Source organism: Hydra viridissima, unplaced genomic scaffold (assembly GCF_058129835.1).
Source record: "Hydra viridissima isolate aposymbiotic clone 2 unplaced genomic scaffold, HvirCarnegie_v1 scaffold_3, whole genome shotgun sequence".
NCBI lineage: Eukaryota > Metazoa > Cnidaria > Hydrozoa > Anthoathecata > Hydridae > Hydra > Hydra viridissima.
The window spans coordinates 8877557-8895694 of record NW_028324302.1 but is presented as its reverse complement, the minus strand read 5'-3'; the positions used below and the strand labels follow the sequence as shown (position 1 = coordinate 8895694).

At 29.0% G+C, this 18138-nt stretch overlaps 2 protein-coding genes across 3 annotated transcripts; one reads left to right on the top strand and one right to left on the bottom strand.

Annotated features, from left to right (window-relative positions):
- The first annotated feature begins 1271 nt into the window (after positions 1 to 1271).
- On the top strand, positions 1272 to 9951 carry LOC145202267 (cell division cycle 5-related protein-like). Its single transcript, XM_090081009.1, has 19 exons — positions 1272 to 2288; positions 2518 to 2652; positions 2858 to 2988; positions 3569 to 3696; positions 4016 to 4163; positions 4655 to 4731; positions 4878 to 4981; positions 5156 to 5235; positions 5528 to 5609; positions 6758 to 6919; positions 7076 to 7247; positions 7587 to 7780; positions 7977 to 8073; positions 8294 to 8415; positions 8546 to 8845; positions 8983 to 9072; positions 9225 to 9308; positions 9426 to 9554; positions 9623 to 9951. The coding sequence occupies exons 1-19, from the start codon at positions 2244 to 2246 to the stop codon at positions 9737 to 9739; spliced, it is 2397 nt and encodes a 798-aa protein (XP_089937135.1). The 5' UTR covers positions 1272 to 2243; the 3' UTR covers positions 9740 to 9951.
- Positions 9952 to 10651: 700 nt separating this feature from the next.
- On the bottom strand, positions 10652 to 13991 carry LOC145202614 (E3 ubiquitin-protein ligase RNF103-like). 2 transcript variants are annotated; one of them, XM_090083189.1, is made up of 2 exons: positions 12128 to 13991; positions 10652 to 10798 (listed from the first exon to the last, which is right to left on the bottom strand). In XM_090083189.1, the coding sequence occupies exons 1-2, from the start codon at positions 13892 to 13894 to the stop codon at positions 10691 to 10693; spliced, it is 1875 nt and encodes a 624-aa protein (XP_089939315.1). In that variant the 5' UTR covers positions 13895 to 13991; the 3' UTR covers positions 10652 to 10690. The 2 variants fall into 2 exon arrangements, with proteins under 2 accessions (XP_089939315.1, XP_079931743.2); XM_080075617.2 differs by lacking the exon at positions 10652 to 10798 and having other exon boundaries at positions 12028 to 13991.
- Between the last annotated feature and the right edge of the window lie 4147 nt (positions 13992 to 18138).

Sequence of the window (18138 nt, the reverse complement as noted above, 5' to 3'; positions counted from 1 at the left end):
CCACATTCAATAATAAAAACTAAGTTTGAGACTAAGTTTTTACATTCTAACAAGGGGAAATCGAAACTTTTGTTTTACTCGTCAAATTAATCTAAAATGAGCAATAAAGTTGTACGATTTTTTCTTCTAAAATAAGAAACAGCAAATGTCTCAGACATAAAATTATGTTAAAATATGTGGATAGAAAATATTTCTGACATAATTTGTCGGGCGGAAAAGGTCTCAGGCCTAAAATTATGTCAAAGTAAGTGGACAGAAAAATGTTTCTGACATAATTTATGTCGGCAGAAAATGTCTCTGACATAAAATTATGTCAAAGTAAGTGGACAGAAAAATGTTTCTGACATAATTTATGTCGGCAGAAAATGTCTCTGACATAAAATTATGTCAAAGTAAGTGGACAGAAAAATGTTTCTGACATAATTTATGTCGGCAGAAAATGTCTCTGACATAAAATTATGTCAAAGTAAGTGGACAGAAAAATGTCTCTGACATATTTTATGTCGGCAGAAAATGTTTTAGACCTAAAATTATGTCATAGTTGGTAGGCAGAAAAATATTTTGGACATATTTTATGTCGGCAGAAAATGTTTTAGACATAAAATTATGTCAAAATAAGTGGACAGAAAAATGTTTCTGACATATTTTATGTCGGCAGAAAATGTCTCAGACATAAAATTATGTCAAAGTAAGTGGACAGAAAAATGTCTCTGACATATTTTATGTCGGCAGAAAATGTTTTAGACATAAAATTATGTCATAGTTGGTAGGCAGAAAAATATTTCGGACATATTTTATGTCGGCAGAAAATGTTTCAGACATAAAGTTATGTCAAAGTAAGTGGACAGAAAAATATTTCGGACATATTTTATGTCGGCAGAAAATGTTTCAGACATAAAGTTATGTCAAAGTAAGAGGACAGAAAAATATTTCGGACATATTTTATGGCTATGTAAAATATGTCTAAAAATATGTCGACAGATCTGCCAGACATATTATGCCGTAACAACTCTGCCTTTAATCAAATTTAAAAAACTAAACAAAGTCGATTTGAGTAACCGAAATTCATTTCTTTAGCAGACATGGTCACATGACTTTTAAATAGTTAAAAATAGAAATAATTATAAATGATGAAAAATGATATGAATTGTGGGCTTTAAAAAATGCAATATTATAATAAAAAAAAAAAACTATAACTTTGTAATTTTTTTTTAATTTCATAAGTTAAAAATAAATTACTTCTCTTATATCCAACTTTTTTTTGTTGACCTGGGGCAAACGCTCCAACTACCCCATGGATAATACGGACCCAAGTTTGAGAGTGAAGTTTTCGTGACGAATCCTGTAAATGGGCAGAAAAGATTTTTATCAGGAATCTAATGGGGAGAATGTATATTATGATATTTAAGTATTCAAAATTTTACAAAACAAAAGGAAGATTCAAAAATAGCAAAAGCAGCGAGGATTCAGAAAATTATAGGACATAAAGTAGGAGGACCCTAAGGCTTTAAACGATGAGGGTTGGGTGTAAAAACATGAAAATTGGGAAAACGATGAAGGTTACGAACAAAAATATCTTAGTCTGATTCAGAGTAATTTGAATCGGGTTTTTAACCTTAAATTTGTCTTATTAAAGAATATTTTGTGTACGAACCTTGAGAAACCATACCTAATAAGTTGGACATCTGACTACAGCTAATACTCGATAAACCTAAAAACATCTACAATAAGCCTAATTCTTCTACAATAAATTTAAAGGGTTCTATTTAAAATTTAAAAAAATTGTTTGATAACAGTCTGTTAAACGATGTTAAAAGTGTTTCAAACTTCTAAATCATTTAGGTTTAGAAGCTTGGAAGGTTTAGAAGCTTAAAAGGTTTAGAAGCTTAGTTTTTGACGCAGATTATTAAATGCCATGAATATCAAAATTCCTGTTTGTTTTTTTTTAATGTTTGTATTCTTTAGTTACTAAATTCTTTAATCTGCTATTTATTTACTCCAATGTGTTTACATTATCTATACCTAAGTTAGTTTTTTCTCCATAGCATGTTGTTCTTGTAAAATGTTTTGTTGGGCTTTTATTTTAGCTTAACCTACTTTTTACACACACACACACACACAGACACACACACACACACACACACACACACACACACACACACACACACACACACACATATTAAATTTCACTCCATTAGATTTGATATTGATTTTAAACCAAGTTTACTAAAAAAGTTCTCAAAATGCCGCGCATTTTTATTAAAGGTGGTGTTTGGTCAAATACAGAGGTAATTAATTTTTTTTCAATGAACTGCTTTGAGTAAATTAAAGTTTTAACAATTTGTTGTAGCAGTTTTAAAAAAAAGCTTAAAGCATTTTTAGTGAAATTTTGAACAGGATTTCTTTGTGTGGATGTAGCGTACCAATATAAAATTTTTTTTGTTGGATTATAAATGTAAAATGAAAAGAAAATATGTAAAATAAAAATAAAGTTAAATAAAGACAATTTTTATTTAGGATGAAATTCTTAAAGCAGCTGTTATGAAGTATGGCAAAAATCAATGGAGTCGAATAGCATCACTTCTTCATAAGAAGTCAGGTAAGCAGTGCAAGGCTCGTTGGTATGAATGGTTGGATCCTAGTATCAAAAAGGTGAGTACTCTGTAGTTATCAGGAAATATGATCATGGAAGCAGCAACGAATATCTTACAAATTAGAAATGGCTGCTTTTTTCTGTTCTTTTTACATCTTTGTTTTTTGGTGATTTTTTTCTAGTGTACTAAAAATGCTGATGATTACTTCAGAAACATTTTTTAAAGCCTAACTTTCTGTCTTACCTTGAAAGTTAACTATTTAGACTGAATGGAGTAGAGAAGAAGATGAAAAACTCTTACATCTTGCAAAACTAATGCCAACACAGTGGCGAACAATTGCTCCTTTAGTAGGAAGAACTGCTGCACAGTGTCTTGAGAGATATGAATATCTTCTGTAAGGAATTATATGATGTTTAATTTCAAAGATTTTTTAACTAAAACTAATAATATGCAATAAGTACTTAAATTTTTTGTATTGCTTGATTAGTCTTTTGGCATTTATTTAGAATCAAAGGTTTATTAGGTTAACGTTTATAGTTTAGTTGAAACTTAAACTCTTGTTTTGAATAATTATGCCCAGTAATATATAAATATATATATTATATATATAAATATATATATATATATATATATATATATATATATATATATATATATATATATATATATATATATATATATATATATATATATATATATATATATATATATATATATATATATATATATATATATATATGTATATATGTATATGTATATATATATAAATATATATATACACACACACACACACACACACACACACACACACACACACACACACACACACACACACACACACACACACATAAAGTAAAATTGACACATGAAATAGTGTCCATTACAAAAAATTCAGTCAAAAAAAATTTCAAGATGTATAGATAATTTTTTCTTTCCTGAAATAGACGCAATAAATATTTTCCTGTTTTCTCTAGGGATCAAGCTCAGCGTAAAGATGGGGAAGGTCTTGATGAAGATCCTCGGAAGCTACGACCAGGTGAAATTGATCCAGCACCTGAAACAAAACCAGCAAGACCTGATCCTATAGATATGGATGAAGATGGTAAAATATTTAATGGTTCTTTGATTATTCCATTTAAATGATGTTATTGTAGTGGTTATAATAAATTGTGATAATGTTATTAAAGCAGTTTTTTGGTTAAAGAAAATCTTTTTTTTCCTAAATACTTGAATGTCTATTTATAAATCTTAGTTTTGATGATAACAAATTTGTATCATGTGACCTAACATTTTATTTATTACTTTACACAAACTTTTTTTTCTCCTGCTATTGTTATTAAAATGTGTATCATCTTAATGATTTTTTTTTTATTATCATTATTTTTGTTTTTTGTCAAAATGTTTTTTTGGGTTTCTTTAAGAAATGGAAATGCTATCAGAAGCAAGAGCTAGGTTAGCAAACACACAGGGTAAAAAAGCAAAAAGAAAAGCAAGAGAAAAGCAACTTGAAGAAGCTCGTAGATTAGCATCATTGCAAAAGCGAAGGGAGCTAAGAGCTGCAGGGATAGAGTAAGCTTGATTTTTTCTTATTAATAAAAGTGAAGACACAAGTTCTAAAATAGGTCATACTTGTAATTGACAATTGTAATTATTTTGTTTCTTTTATATTTGGCTTTTTTTTTGGGAACAAAAAACCATTTTTAAATTTCTATTCCATTTGTAAGATAAAAGAAAGAATTTCTATTCCATTTGCAAGATAAAAGAAAGAATTGGAAAGATGTGATGTGTAAACATTTCATTTGTTGACTAGCGCTTAAAATAAGATTAGCCAGATTTTCTAAGTAACAATCTTTATGATATCTGAACTTTTAATTCTTTTTTTAACAGATTGATTTTTTCAATTCTTACTATACTTTTTATAGATTGTATACTTTATATATGCAATTGTTTTTACATGTGTTTAAAATTTGTTTTACATGTTAATGCTTGTATTATTTAAAACAATTATATTTTTAAAAAAATTTTGAATTTAAATCACTTTCCTCAATTCATGTAATTAGAATCCAGAGATTTCGACGAAAAAAGCGTGCAGTAGATTACAATGCAGAAATTCCTTTTGAACGAAAACCTGCACAAGGTTTGTTTAAAAATTATCTATTGTAAACATTTATGATATTTCAATTGTTATTGTATTTGTTGTCCGTGATGCTTTTATTGTTTTATCGATTTTAAAGTTAATCATATCATCTTTTTTGTTAACCATATGATCTTTTTGTTTTTAAGGTTTCTATGACACTAGTAATGAGGATGTCAAAGCTTTGGAGCCAAATTATAAAAAATTAAGGCAGGAGCATTTAGATGAAAAGCGTCGTGATATTCAAGAAGAGGTTGTTTTTTTTAAAATCGTATTTTTACTTTGATTTTGATTAATCACAGCGTAACTAAATTTTCAATTGACAGATTTTGATAAAATGATGTTGACATTCACTCCCAGTTGTTAATTTAGGTTGCTATAGTTTTTCATTTCATTTGAAAATGTAGCTCTTTATTTTAATTTTAAGCGTGAAAGAAGAAAAGACAAAGAAAAACAAAAAAAGAGAAAAGAAAATGATCTTCCTGGTGCAATTTCATCTATTAATAAGTACGTTTTTCTATTTAATGATTTATGAGCTTACATGCATAACCTGTTTTAAAACCTAATTGGTTTAGATATTCAGTAGGAAATAGTATCATTAAACAATAGTTCTAAATAAAATATGTTTAATAACAACAGCATAAATTGTAACCCTTTCTTCTCTCATGATATTAGTGAAGTAGTATTAATATCATGACATCAGTCATGTTTTTTTATGTTACTGAAGATAAACTAACTTTTTTAATCTTACAATGAATTTTCATTTCTTCAATGTTAATTTTATTACCACTCCCTTCAGAATGATGAATCAGGATGGTTCAAAAAGAAGAAGTAAATTGGTTCTACCATCTCCACAAATCACTGATGCTGAGTTGGAGGAGGTAAGCACTATAATACAAAAATGGTTTCATGCTATAGTTTAAAAGAAATTTTAAGCTTTAAAATTTAGTGTAAGTTTTTTTAACGTTTAAATTTTTTTTATGCATTAAAAAAATGAGAACACCTTTTTTTTATCATTTTTTGCTTTTACACTTTGATGCTGCAATTTTATATGGCAGGTAGCTGTTAGCTTATTGATTTTTACTTTACCATTTTTAAAAACATTAAACAGAAATTGCACCAATCAAATTATCACTCTACAGCAAAGAATTTTTTTTTGTTTTTTGCCCATCAAATAATGAATTAAAACTTAACTGGGTTTTACTTTAAAAACAGCCTGAGGACATTGATGTGTGTCTTTATCCAGATCAATTATTTGAAAAAATTTTTTTTGTTTAATGGTTTTCTTTCTTTAAGTTGTTCATCTAAATGATCCAAAAGATATTCAAGCAGATTAAGATCTAATGTTCAATGATATAAGCAATCTTTGTACAAATTTTGCAGTGTGTTTTGTTTCATTATTTTACTGATAGATCCATCTAAGTGCCATTTTATGCCTGATATGTGGAACTAACATCTTAAATTAACTTATTTGTACAAAGTTTTGACAGGACATTGAATGTACTTTATTTCATCAAATCGAAACAGCATAAACTTTGACTCTTTACTCCAGAGAATTTTGGTCCATTTTCTTGATGTCCAGTGAAGATGCCATTTGGCAAGCTCAAGTTGATTTGATTTAGCTCAGGTAATACAATTTCTTCAAGAAATCAATGGTTTCTTGAAGGAGCATCACCTAGATAATCCTGAAGTATGCAGGTGAACTTTAACAGTTATAGCACCATCTATTGTATTTTTTATACAATTTACAACTAATTGAGTGGGTAGTCTTTCAAATGTCTTTTAAAAACTTTGTGATGATCCTGTCCTTTCTCTTGTTTATAACATGAGTTTTTAAAAAGTTTTATTAACCACTACATCCACCTTTTTCTTTACACATTTAATAATTTTACATGGAAACTCCAATTTGAGCTGTATTTTGATGCCCTTTTAAAACTTCTTGAATTATGAGTTCCTGTTTCTAACACTAAGTCATGAAGCAAAAAAAGTAAATAAATAAAAAAAGTTGGTCCTTTTATGGTGTTTTTAGGTTGTAAAGCTTGGTATAGCAAGTGAGCAAGCAAAAGCTTTTGTTGATAATGAAGATGAAAGTGCAAGCAAAGGTTTACTTTCAGATTATTCTATTACTCCTGGTACTAACTTACCAATTAGAACACCAAGAGCACCAGCAATGCAAGACACCATTTTCCAAGTAACAATTTATATCTCATATTATATCTCATAAATATTTCTTAATATTTATTTTTAAGTAATTTTTTCAGTTTCAAAAACTTCTTATTACTACTTGTATTATTAATCTGCATTATTCTGTATCTGTTTATTATCTTTAAGATATGTCATTTGTTAGGAAGCTCAAAATATTCTTGCATTGCAACAAGTTGATACACCATTAAAAGGTGGTATTAATACCCCAATGTATACCAGCAACTTTGATGGAGCCACACCCAAGCACCAGCAAATACAAACACCCAATTTGATGATTGCAACACCTTTCAGAACACCTGCAGATGGGGGACAAGGTTTCCTTTTTAATAGTTTGTTTTTCAGAGTTTTTTTTTATTATTATTTCTTATTCTTTTTTGTTTCTCATTATTCTTCATTTTTTTTCTTTCTTTTTCTTTATTTCTTTCCTTCTTACTCTTCTTTTTTTTCTTATTCTTCATTTTTTTCTTTCTTGTTTTTCTTTTTTATGAGTTAGCAGATAATTTTTTTAATAGACTTGCTGGTTTCAAATAAGTTTATATATTTATACTTTTAATACAGTCTTTCTTTAAAAAAGTCCTTTATTTAATACAGTTCTTTCTTTAATGCAATCCTTGCTATTGTATAAATCAAAGATGATCTTTCTCATTTCCTAGGCTTTACTCCCAGAAACACTCCCCGTGTAGGAGGAGTACCTCAAGGAATGACTCCTGGAGCATCTGTTAGGGATAATTTAAACATAAACAGAGATGACATTTATGAAAATCAAATGGAAATAAAAACTCAACTTATAGCAGGATTGCAAAGCTTGCCTAAACCAAGCAATGATTTTGAAATTGTGGTGCCAGATGTAGGTGCTTTTTGATTTTTCAATTTATTATCATGCATATATATTCCTATAGTATTTTATATAACAAATAACATTTTTGCTGTTTTAAAATGAAATTGTACAAATTTCTTAATAAGTAAAAAGTTATTTTGAAAACAGTTTTCATTAGGATATACTATTTTATGCCCAAACCAATCAAAGATTTCATTTTTTTCAGAAATTTGAAATAAATTTGGATGAAAGCGTTGATACAGGATTTGTAGAAGATGCATCAGATATAGAGGCAAGAAACTATCTTAAGCAAAAAGAAAAAGGTTTGTGTATTTTTTTTTTTTTTTATAGAGAAATGTTTTTATTTATAAGTGGGATTATGGTTTCTTTCCTTGATTGCTTTTTACTATATTGTTAGAAATTATAAAAGAACGTAGAAATTGTAATTATTGAATTTATAATACAATTTAAAATATTCGCTTGAATCAGGTTTATCAAACTGCTTCAGTTGGTATTGTTTTTCTGTTGTTTTTTTAACTATAGAAGCTGCGGAATTTCGAAGACAAGCATTGTCTGTTCAGAGGAACTTACCTCGTCCTTCTGATGTAAATACTTCAGTGTTAAGGCCTGATGAGATGAGAAGAGATCTAAATCCGTACCAGGAAGTAATAGTTATATAGTATTATTAATTAGTAAAACTAATAAGGTATTCTTTTTTAAGTGTCTGTGTTGTCAATTATAATATACTTTTTTCATTTTCAACAACCATTTTATTTGCTGTAATCAAACTTTCAGGCTGAAGAAATGATAAAAGCTGAGATGGTGCATATGTTACGCCACGATATAGTTTACCACCCGACAGAACATCAATTGAGCCTGCTCAGTTTGAAAAAAACAAGCGTCTCTGCACAAGCCGTAGTCAATTCAAATAAACGTGTTCTTGAAGAATCGCCTTTAGAAAAAATTTCTGATAAAGAAATGGAGGCGGCTCGGTCTTTACTAAACGAAGAAATTGAAATTGTTAAAAAAGCTATGGCACACGGTGATCTATCCATCGATGTGTACACAAGAGTGTGGGAAGAGTGTTATGGTCAGGTACGAAGAAAATTAATTTGAAGTTTTTTGCTATACCAATATAGCTATTTGTCAGGGTTTGAAAAATGAAATTCTCGTGTTCTAATATTTTTATGTTCTATTTTTGTTCTGTTTTTTTTTTTCTATTTTATGTTCAGTTATTATATCTACCAAACCAACAACGCTATACTCGCGCAGCACTTGCTAGCAAAAAAGATCGTGTTGAATCGCTTGAAAAACGCCTCGAGGTTTGTGTCTTATTTCGTTACGTTATTAATCGCATTTGTTTAAAAACTACTTTTACATCAATTCAACAAAACGTAACATTTTGTTGAGTTGATGGAAAAGCAGTTTTTACTTAAAATGAGTTCAACGCTTAACTTCTTTTTTTTTTATACAGATTAACCGTTTACACATGACCGAAGATGCAAAGAAAGCAACTAAGCTAGAAAAGAAGCTTAAACTCTTACTCGGAGGTTATCAGGTAGGCAAGAAAAATGCAAACCATAGTTAACAAATTCATTTTGCATAAAATTATTATTGATTTCAGAAGAAAATGAAACTCTCTTACGCTGTCTAAGTTTTGCACTTTCTTTTATAGTCGAGAGCTGTGGGTTTAAGTAAGCAGATTTCTGACCTACACGATCAAATCGAACAGTGTCGAATTGAAGCAGAGACGTTTGAGATGTTACACAAACAAGAACTTCAAGCAGTTCCCAGGCGCATTTCGGTAAGTGTTTGAAAATCTTTTCATGTTTCCTTTTGTGTTCATTTTTTAATTCCATACTCTTAATGCAGGCATTAGAAGAAGATGTCGTCCGTCAAACAGCTCGTGAACGTGATTTGCAGCATAAATACTCAGATTTGTTATACGAACGTGATCGACTAGTAAAAATCAGTGAGGAGCGGAGGTAGTGTTTAAAAGTGTCCACGGCAGCATCAACAACAAGGCGCTGTATAAGAATCTTAGTTTCGATATTTTCAATCACCATCTTAGTAATCAATTTTCGCGCGTCACCTATTGTTAAAATATTCACAAAATAATCCTTTAAAAGGGTATTTTTCTGAAATGGTATTTCTTGTAAAGAATGTTTGATTCAATTTTAAGCAATAAACCTGATAGCAGATGTGATGGTTGTGTTTATATTAAAGTACATTTTGATTGTTTAGGAGAAGCAAAAACAGTTTTTTTTTCCTATTAAAAACCTTTGTTTTTAAATGAACGTTCATTTAAAAATTCATGCAAAACGGTTCTTCTTTAATAAACTAAACACTTAAAAGATAAAGACACAAATCAAACATTTCCACTAATTTCAACTCAAAGAAGACTTTACTCGGCCTTTAACTCATTCTGGATGTAATCATGTTTGCAATTTTGTGTGTAATTATGATTGGAGTTCCCAACCATCTTTATTTTTTAAAAAAAATAAAGATGGTTGGGAACTCCAATCCAAAAAAGTTACATCTAACTTTTTAGTGCAACTTTCTTTTGCAGTTTTTAGTTTCTCTTTTAATAAAACTTGAAAAAGAATCAAGAAAATTTACTCTTAAAAGATAGTGTCAAATTAGTTTTAAACTTGACTAAATGGTTAATTGTTTCATGCACATTTTATCTTTTTTTAACGAGACGTTGAAAATTCTTAAATGTGCTTTAAAATTAAAATTTCTGTCAACAAATTTTTGAGCAGTTAAAGCTTACTGAATATGTAACTACCAAGCCTCATTTTCTTTTTTGCTTTGTTTCCAAAGTTTTAATTTTCTTTCACTGAAAGTTTTGTTAAGTTACATTTAATAAAAAAGTTTTCGCAAAATGAAGCCGACTACTTCAATTGAACAGTTAATTTGCATCCCAGCGCTAAGGACTTCTTAGAGTATTTTTTTGCTTCTAATCACCCCAAAAGAATCATTCAATGTTGTGTGGCGAAGCGGAAGACCAATAAACCAACGTCTCGAAGCCTGAATCAGGCGAAAAACCTAAAAATGATAAGTGTTTAGGAACATCAATCATTTACAAGTCCTTATTCACCAGTCTTGAACTTTAACGAAAAGAATTGCAAACAAATTCAAGTGTGATCATTCCTAAATCGTAAAAACATTTAAAAATAAAACAAGCATTTGCTATTTACAAAAAACCAATTCCTGATCACACTGATTAATAGTTAGAGTAGATGCAATAGAGGTGTGGAGGAATTAGTCACAAATTCAGAAATCTTGAACTTATCGTTGATGATAAGTCATTATTTAAACATGACTTATCATCAACGAAATAATGGATTTTACTCAGATGAACTGAAAAATTCACCGGATACTTAAAAATAAAAGCGTAAAAGCAAATTTGAAAAAAAAAGATTTAATCGCTCTAGATCATTTATCGTTCTTGCGGGACTTGAAATTAACCAAACAGTTTATACAAATGATGGCATCATCAAAAGATTAATTTCTTTTATCTTCTAAAATCATCATGAAAGTCTCTAATAAAGTCATTTATTATTTTGTCTGGAGTTTAAGCTCTTCGTTAGGCGCAAATAAATCAGGATTGTCTGCTTTAAATTTTGCTCTTGAATCTTGATAACTCCTCTTCATAGGATAACAATAAAGGGGGAAAAAAAATTATTTCAGAAAAAAAGGAAATAAAATTTTCTTTTTACTATCTGAAAACTTTAATGATCATTCTGAAAGCAAATTTAATCAAGATTTCAGATAACAAAAAAAAATTGTTTATAAATTTTATTTGCTCTTAAACTTAAAGAAACATTCAATTATAAATAAAAAATCTGAACAAAATTTTTGAGATCAAAATTTTCTCCAAGAAATTAACTTTTTTAACTTTTTAGTATCAAATGGGTCCTTCAATAACTTCTGTGAATCTATTTTGTGTTGATTCTATTAACTTGTTTGTTGTATCTGGATCAATTTGAGCCAAGTTTCTTGGAGTAATGTCTTTGGCTCTTCTTTCTTTTTGAGAATTTTGACTCGTTAGTCCACAAAACTTTCTTTCAGAATGAATTTCACTGTAAATCTTCTGCAATTACATGAAAAATGTACAACTTGACCAAAAAACTCCTTTTCAGTGCAACTTTTTCAGGTATAAAAACTTACCAAATTTTATCTTAGGACTATAAAGCTCAACTTTATCTTAAGAATTATTAATTATATTAAGTACATAATTGATAATTCTTTTATAACATAAATAAAAAATATCATTTAAATTTAACATTTTTTTAAATTCATTAAAAAAATCTTATTTATAAGAAATTTCTCTAATTTTAAAGTAAATAAAAACTAATTAGTTAAGTCAATTACTTCAACTTTCCCTTTTTTTATTCTAGCTGGCCACCGACAAACAGGGCATTTATTTTGGCTATTTTCCAAAACTAACCAATTGTAGATGCAACTTTTATGAAACATGTGTAAGCAAGGTAAACCTGTCACAATATCATTACATTTAAAGTGTTCCAAACAAACAACACACTCTCTGGCAGAATACCCATACTTTTGATTTGCATCCTCTTTGAGAAAACCTTTATATTTTGATATTCCAACTGAATCCACAGCACTATGTTTGCATTCACATTGTTTATTTAAGATTAAAAGAGAATTTTTTTTCTTATTAAGAGGAAAACTGCAAAAATGCCAGGATGGCAGATCTTGAATATAGCTTAATGAGTTTAAAGGATGGAGCCATAAATCAGGAGTTGATAATCGCTGCAAAACTCTATCTATACTCTCTTCAAATAAAAACACTTGAAAGTTTGGAGTTATATAAGAAAACAGAGATGTTATCATATTGTTAAAATCTTGAATGTCATTTAATAAAATTGTAACTAATGAAACAGGAACATTTTCCTCATTATTTAAAAGCTTGTAACGTAAATAACCAAGAACAACTCCATAAAAAATAAAACCAACAAATGCTAAATATAAATGTTGCATTACTTGAAGAAAATCCTGCCGCACAATTGCAGCCATATCTGAAAACATCAAATACTGAAGAGCTTTCAAAAATAACTCTGTAACTGGCTGAATTTGTGGTAAGTTAATAATTTGAATAATAAGTACCCAAAGTGATACCAGAGCAATGTTTGTCAAAATACAACCCCAAACATAATAAATAATTCTTCTTATTGGCCCACCTTTTTGCAAAAATATTTCTAACCAACAAGCCATGTTAAACATTATCACAGTTAAAATAAAAATATCATTTAATTCAGGACGCAAAGTTCGTAAAAATAAATCCATGCATGTGTAAGTAAAATTTTCTCCTCTATGTTTTCCATAACTGTATTTTGAATACTTATTGATTGCAACTGCATTGTCATTGTCATCACTGGATTTTAGTATATAGAATTCAACCCGACCACTAAACTTAACTGAAAGAGAAGTAAAAAAGAGAGGAGGCGCTTTATTGCTTGAAGAATATACAAATAGCATAGAAGGAAACCCATTGGCAACAGGTTCACTGCTAATTTCTTTAAATGATTTAATGCTTTTAAGTTTAAAATAAAGTTTGGTTTGAATCCATTGGAGTATGCTGTCTATAGAAATTGTTTTTTGATACCTATAAACAGCTATATTTTCCTTAGCCATACTTAATAGTAGTGATGGTTCATATACTTTAAAATGCATGCATAATTGACTATCAGTATTACAGTCATAAGTTGCAGTTTTTATTCCATAGTAAGTTAGTTTATCAGAAAGGAAATTCCAGTCAATTTCTTCCATGGGAAAAGATGCATTTTTGAAGGAATGAACTAAAATCAACCAAATACTCGCATTGGTATCCTCAATCTTTTCAATATACTCATGAAAAGAACAAAGAACTGAAAATGATGGAGATCTAGCTACAGTTTTTGATAAAACATATTCCATTAACAGAGGATCTTTCTCTTCAGATGCAAAAGATCCTTTATTTTCTTGGAAAAAATCATTCCAGAAATATTTTGGTAAATATTTGACGATAGCATCTTGAAATGAGTTTAAAGAGAAAGACTCCAAAGAAAAATCAATAATCCTCACTCCAACAAAAACTAATAAAAAATAAATAAACAAAAAAATAAGTTTTAAAAACATGCATGAATTTGCATTAAGACATCATTGTGACTACTTTTATGGCATAAATCTACTTCAATTACGAACCATATATCACCTTGTTTTTAATTGATAACCATAACATAAACACAAACTTGCCTCAGTTTGGTGCGAATTTATTCCTAGGAGTTACAATATAAAAATAAAACTACAAAATTCTACCTATAAAATTATATTTATTATCTAAATTTAAAAAATACCAGTTTAATACATAAAGCTTTATTTTAATTTTAAATACTTACTTCAAAATATATTTTTTAAATTTTTAAATCTAGTTTATATATATATTAATATAACCCCTGGAATAAAATGTAAAAAAAAAAAAAAAAACAGTTGCTAACAACAAGTTCGTGCTTTAGTTCGTTTTTACTACGCACAATACCTAAAAGCAGAAGAAAAAAAAGCTGAATATAGTTACCGGCCACATGACATGTTATGACAAAATTTATGATAATTACGTTCGCGTGCTTTATAAATACATAGAGCATACCAGTAAATTAAAAATATAACTCAGGTAATTGAAGCGGTTTTTTATTGCATTTTTTTCTGGAACTTTTATAAGAACTGTATAATCTGGTATAAGTTACTAATGGTATAGGTTCTTTTTACTTCCTGTTTTTCAGTTCCTAGAGATTCTTCATAATAAATCTTAATTTGGAGCTTCGGTGTTTCTGCAGCCCGTTCATAAAGATGTATGCATACTAGATGAGATGGTATACAAACCACAGTTTGAGATCCTTGAGAAGTTTGTTAGCAGTAGCTCTCAAAGCTGACTCTATTGGAGAAAACCATAGCAAACTATTGGATAAGCGTAGCAAACTATTCTAAGTATTACCCTTAGACTAGTATTAACTTCCAATTTAACCTCATAAAAGCTTGAAAATGTTTGATCAGTATTAAAAACTCTTGCTTCGGATGCTGGTGATGTTACCGATGCTGGTGTTACCATATCCTTACTTTCACATTAATAGACTCAGTTTTCCTCTAAAACACATCGTAACAACTTTCTTCATCTGCTCAACAGAATTTTCAATTTTCCTTGATTAATATAACTTGTAATCCAACGCGTATCCAAATGTGTAGGATGTATTCAAAACGTCGCATCCAGCAATTGAAGGTGGACCGGCCCAAGTACACAGCTATGTCTTGCAGAACATGCATTGTATGACTTACAAGATGTAGTATTAATTAACCCATATAAAATTTTACCATTATACATAGTTAAATAAATCTTAAATTTTATGTGAAAATTTAGAGCTGATTAGTTCATCTTTATCTTTTGTTTTGACAAAAATTCATCCAGATCCTCTCTATCAGTTAAGAGATCTATTAATTTCCAAATAAAAATTGCTGTTTAAAAAAGACTCGATTGTTTTTAATAACTTCGTATAACTTAGTTTCCATGAATTTTTGTCGTTACAAGTTTTTGCTTGATATGAAATCCACAGTGAAAGGTTTGAAGTGAAATACAAACCACTTTTTTTTACTAAATTTCCAATAAGATTCTTTAAAAGTATGATTTTAGAGACTTTTTCTGAGAGCTTGCAGAAGTGGCTTCCCCTTTGATGATTTTCTCAAAAGAGCAACTTTTCTTTTCTTTCAAATAGTTAAGAAGAAGAAAAAGAATATTGTCTCCTTTGTGATGCAAAGAGGCGTTTCTTATGAACTGAAAGATCAATCTGGATTTTCAGACTGAGTATCTTCAGATTTCATTATAATTGGTTCATTAACGTCCGTGCTCTTTCTAATTTTACAAGCTTTATCAAATTAGGAAGTCTTAAAATAAGTGGAAAATCTGTTTTGATGAATCACCTGAGACATTTTTAAAAAAAGGACACTAGGGCAGAAGGTAGAGAATAATTTGATCAACCAACTTAATCATTCTCTTGCTCTTTCACCAATAAGTCAATACAGTAATTCTAATTAAACAATATAAATATTTCAATATTTTTTTCTTGCCAAATAAAGATATAGGTATTACTATAATTTAGCCTTTCTCCTTAGACCTGCAATAATATTATTTCTTTTTACTGTCATCCTCTCTTGTTAACATTTACTTTCTATTTTAATAAGTCTTGAGCATAACTTTTGGTCTTTCATATATTTAGTTTTTAAATAAGATATGAATCCATGTACAGTTTGTCACAGTTCAATTATTGCAGAGTAATTTTTTCTCCTTTATCATTTCTGAAGTCAAATTACAACAACGAAAGCTTCAACTAGGGCGCTGCAATATTTTCTACGTTGCTTTGATTTGAAACTGATTTTCTCAAAACAGTTTTTTTCTTTGATAGCTGTAAGCCTAGATTGCCTTTCTTCAGATGCCTCATTTGCCTTGACTGTTGAATCATAATTTCTTCGAATCTGTCATCCTTTTCTGAAACAGTCTCACTTGCCGTTGATACTGAAACATGATCCCTCTTTCCTGTAACCTCCGTTCTCTAACGGGAAACAAAAAGTTAAGAGACAAAATTAAAGATTAAATATCTCAAAAACTAAGGAAATAAAAAAACAAACAGTTTTTTTCATTTTGTAAAATATTTATTCATTTATAAGTTTTCACTTTTTAAATAATGAAAAACATCATGATCTACCGTATTTCTTAATTTTGCCTTGACTCCCTTCATTATGGACTATAAATACTTTCAGTCAATTTCTTTCCTTTTTTTTTTCCCATAATCGATTGGCCTTGCTTGTGGAATATACGGCGGATTGATCTCCTTAACAACATAGTTCAAATTTTTGTATATCAATGCAAAGGTGGCATTTGAGTTATGGGCACTTGCTAAATCTGTGCCAAAATATGTACTGAAATTGGGGATAATGTTTATAAAGAAATGGGAGAAGTCTTTTCATTAAGCATTCCTCAAAATATAGCTCAGATTTGATGGAGCATGACTTGATTTTAAGAATAAGTGGAGTCGATATACCTGCAATTGAAATTGCTACCAATACGAGAACATTTGAAGGGAATTTTTCTTTTCCTGCATCTTTCACGTTTTCTGAACACATATCGATGTTATCGGTGTAAATTCCTGCGTTACCGGGCACATCCATACCATTAAATAAAAAAATATTTTTCGTCGTCAATCACTATATCTTCTTTTTTTTTTTTTATAAAGATGGTTTGCCAACTTTCGACTCAGTTTTTTAGTTCTCACAGCTTCATCATCACTGTATTTTGGAGTCTTTAACTTGTCGATCAATGTGCAATTTATCTCAGACCTTACATAAAGTTGAACGTGCATATCCTACCTATAAACGTGCATATTCTTCTTATAAAAAGTGATTGACGATTTCTAATTTTTTCATTTTTGGATTTTTTACAATGAAGTTTTTAACACGTTCTCGGAACTAGATCTTTTGATCTTTTAGGCTGTTTGTTTTAAGTTAATGGAAGATCGAAGAGACTAAATAGTTGTTAAAAGATGTGTTAGAGGTATTTTTGACTTAGCCCATGTTTCGATATATCTGACCAAAGTAAATATTTTTCGTATGTTAAACTTCTTGTTGGATTTAGGGCTGGAAGCTTGTTAATATTTTTAAAAAGTTTTTCTCATCTCTCAGTAACAATTGTGTTTAGTTTTTAGAATATCTTTAAAGCATTTTCTTACACATTTTCATTCCTTATATATTTTGAGAAAACTTTTGCAAAACAGTCGCTGCTGCATTGACGCATATGAAGGTATCTTGTCGCAGCATATTTAATTGATGATTTGTTGCAGCATAATTTAATTGAAGATTTAAAAGACAATTCGAGCGATCGCAACAATTAAAGGATATTGAACTTGTAAATTTGCTTGAAGTACTTAATAACCTGTTTTTAAGTACAAGTACATGTTATTGTTTGCAGATGTTGTAACTTTATTGTTTGAATATCATATAAACCTTTTTTTTTCTTTTCTTTAACATCTATTATTTTTTATACTGAAACTTTTTCATTTTATCGATTTATTATTATTATTATTATTTTTAGCTATTAACTTTGTCATAATTGGACACAATAACGCAATAAATATTATGAAAGCTCAAATAAGCTTCGGACAAATAAGCTCGCAAAATTAAAAATTTCATGAAATTTTGTGACAGGTTTTAAAACGAACAATTTATTATTTATGCTTGTGAATAAATCTGAATGAGTTGCCAGCAATCAATTCCATCTATTTAAACTTTTAGAAATTTGTAGTGAAAATTTTTAAACTTGAATATTTATATTTCAGTGTTCT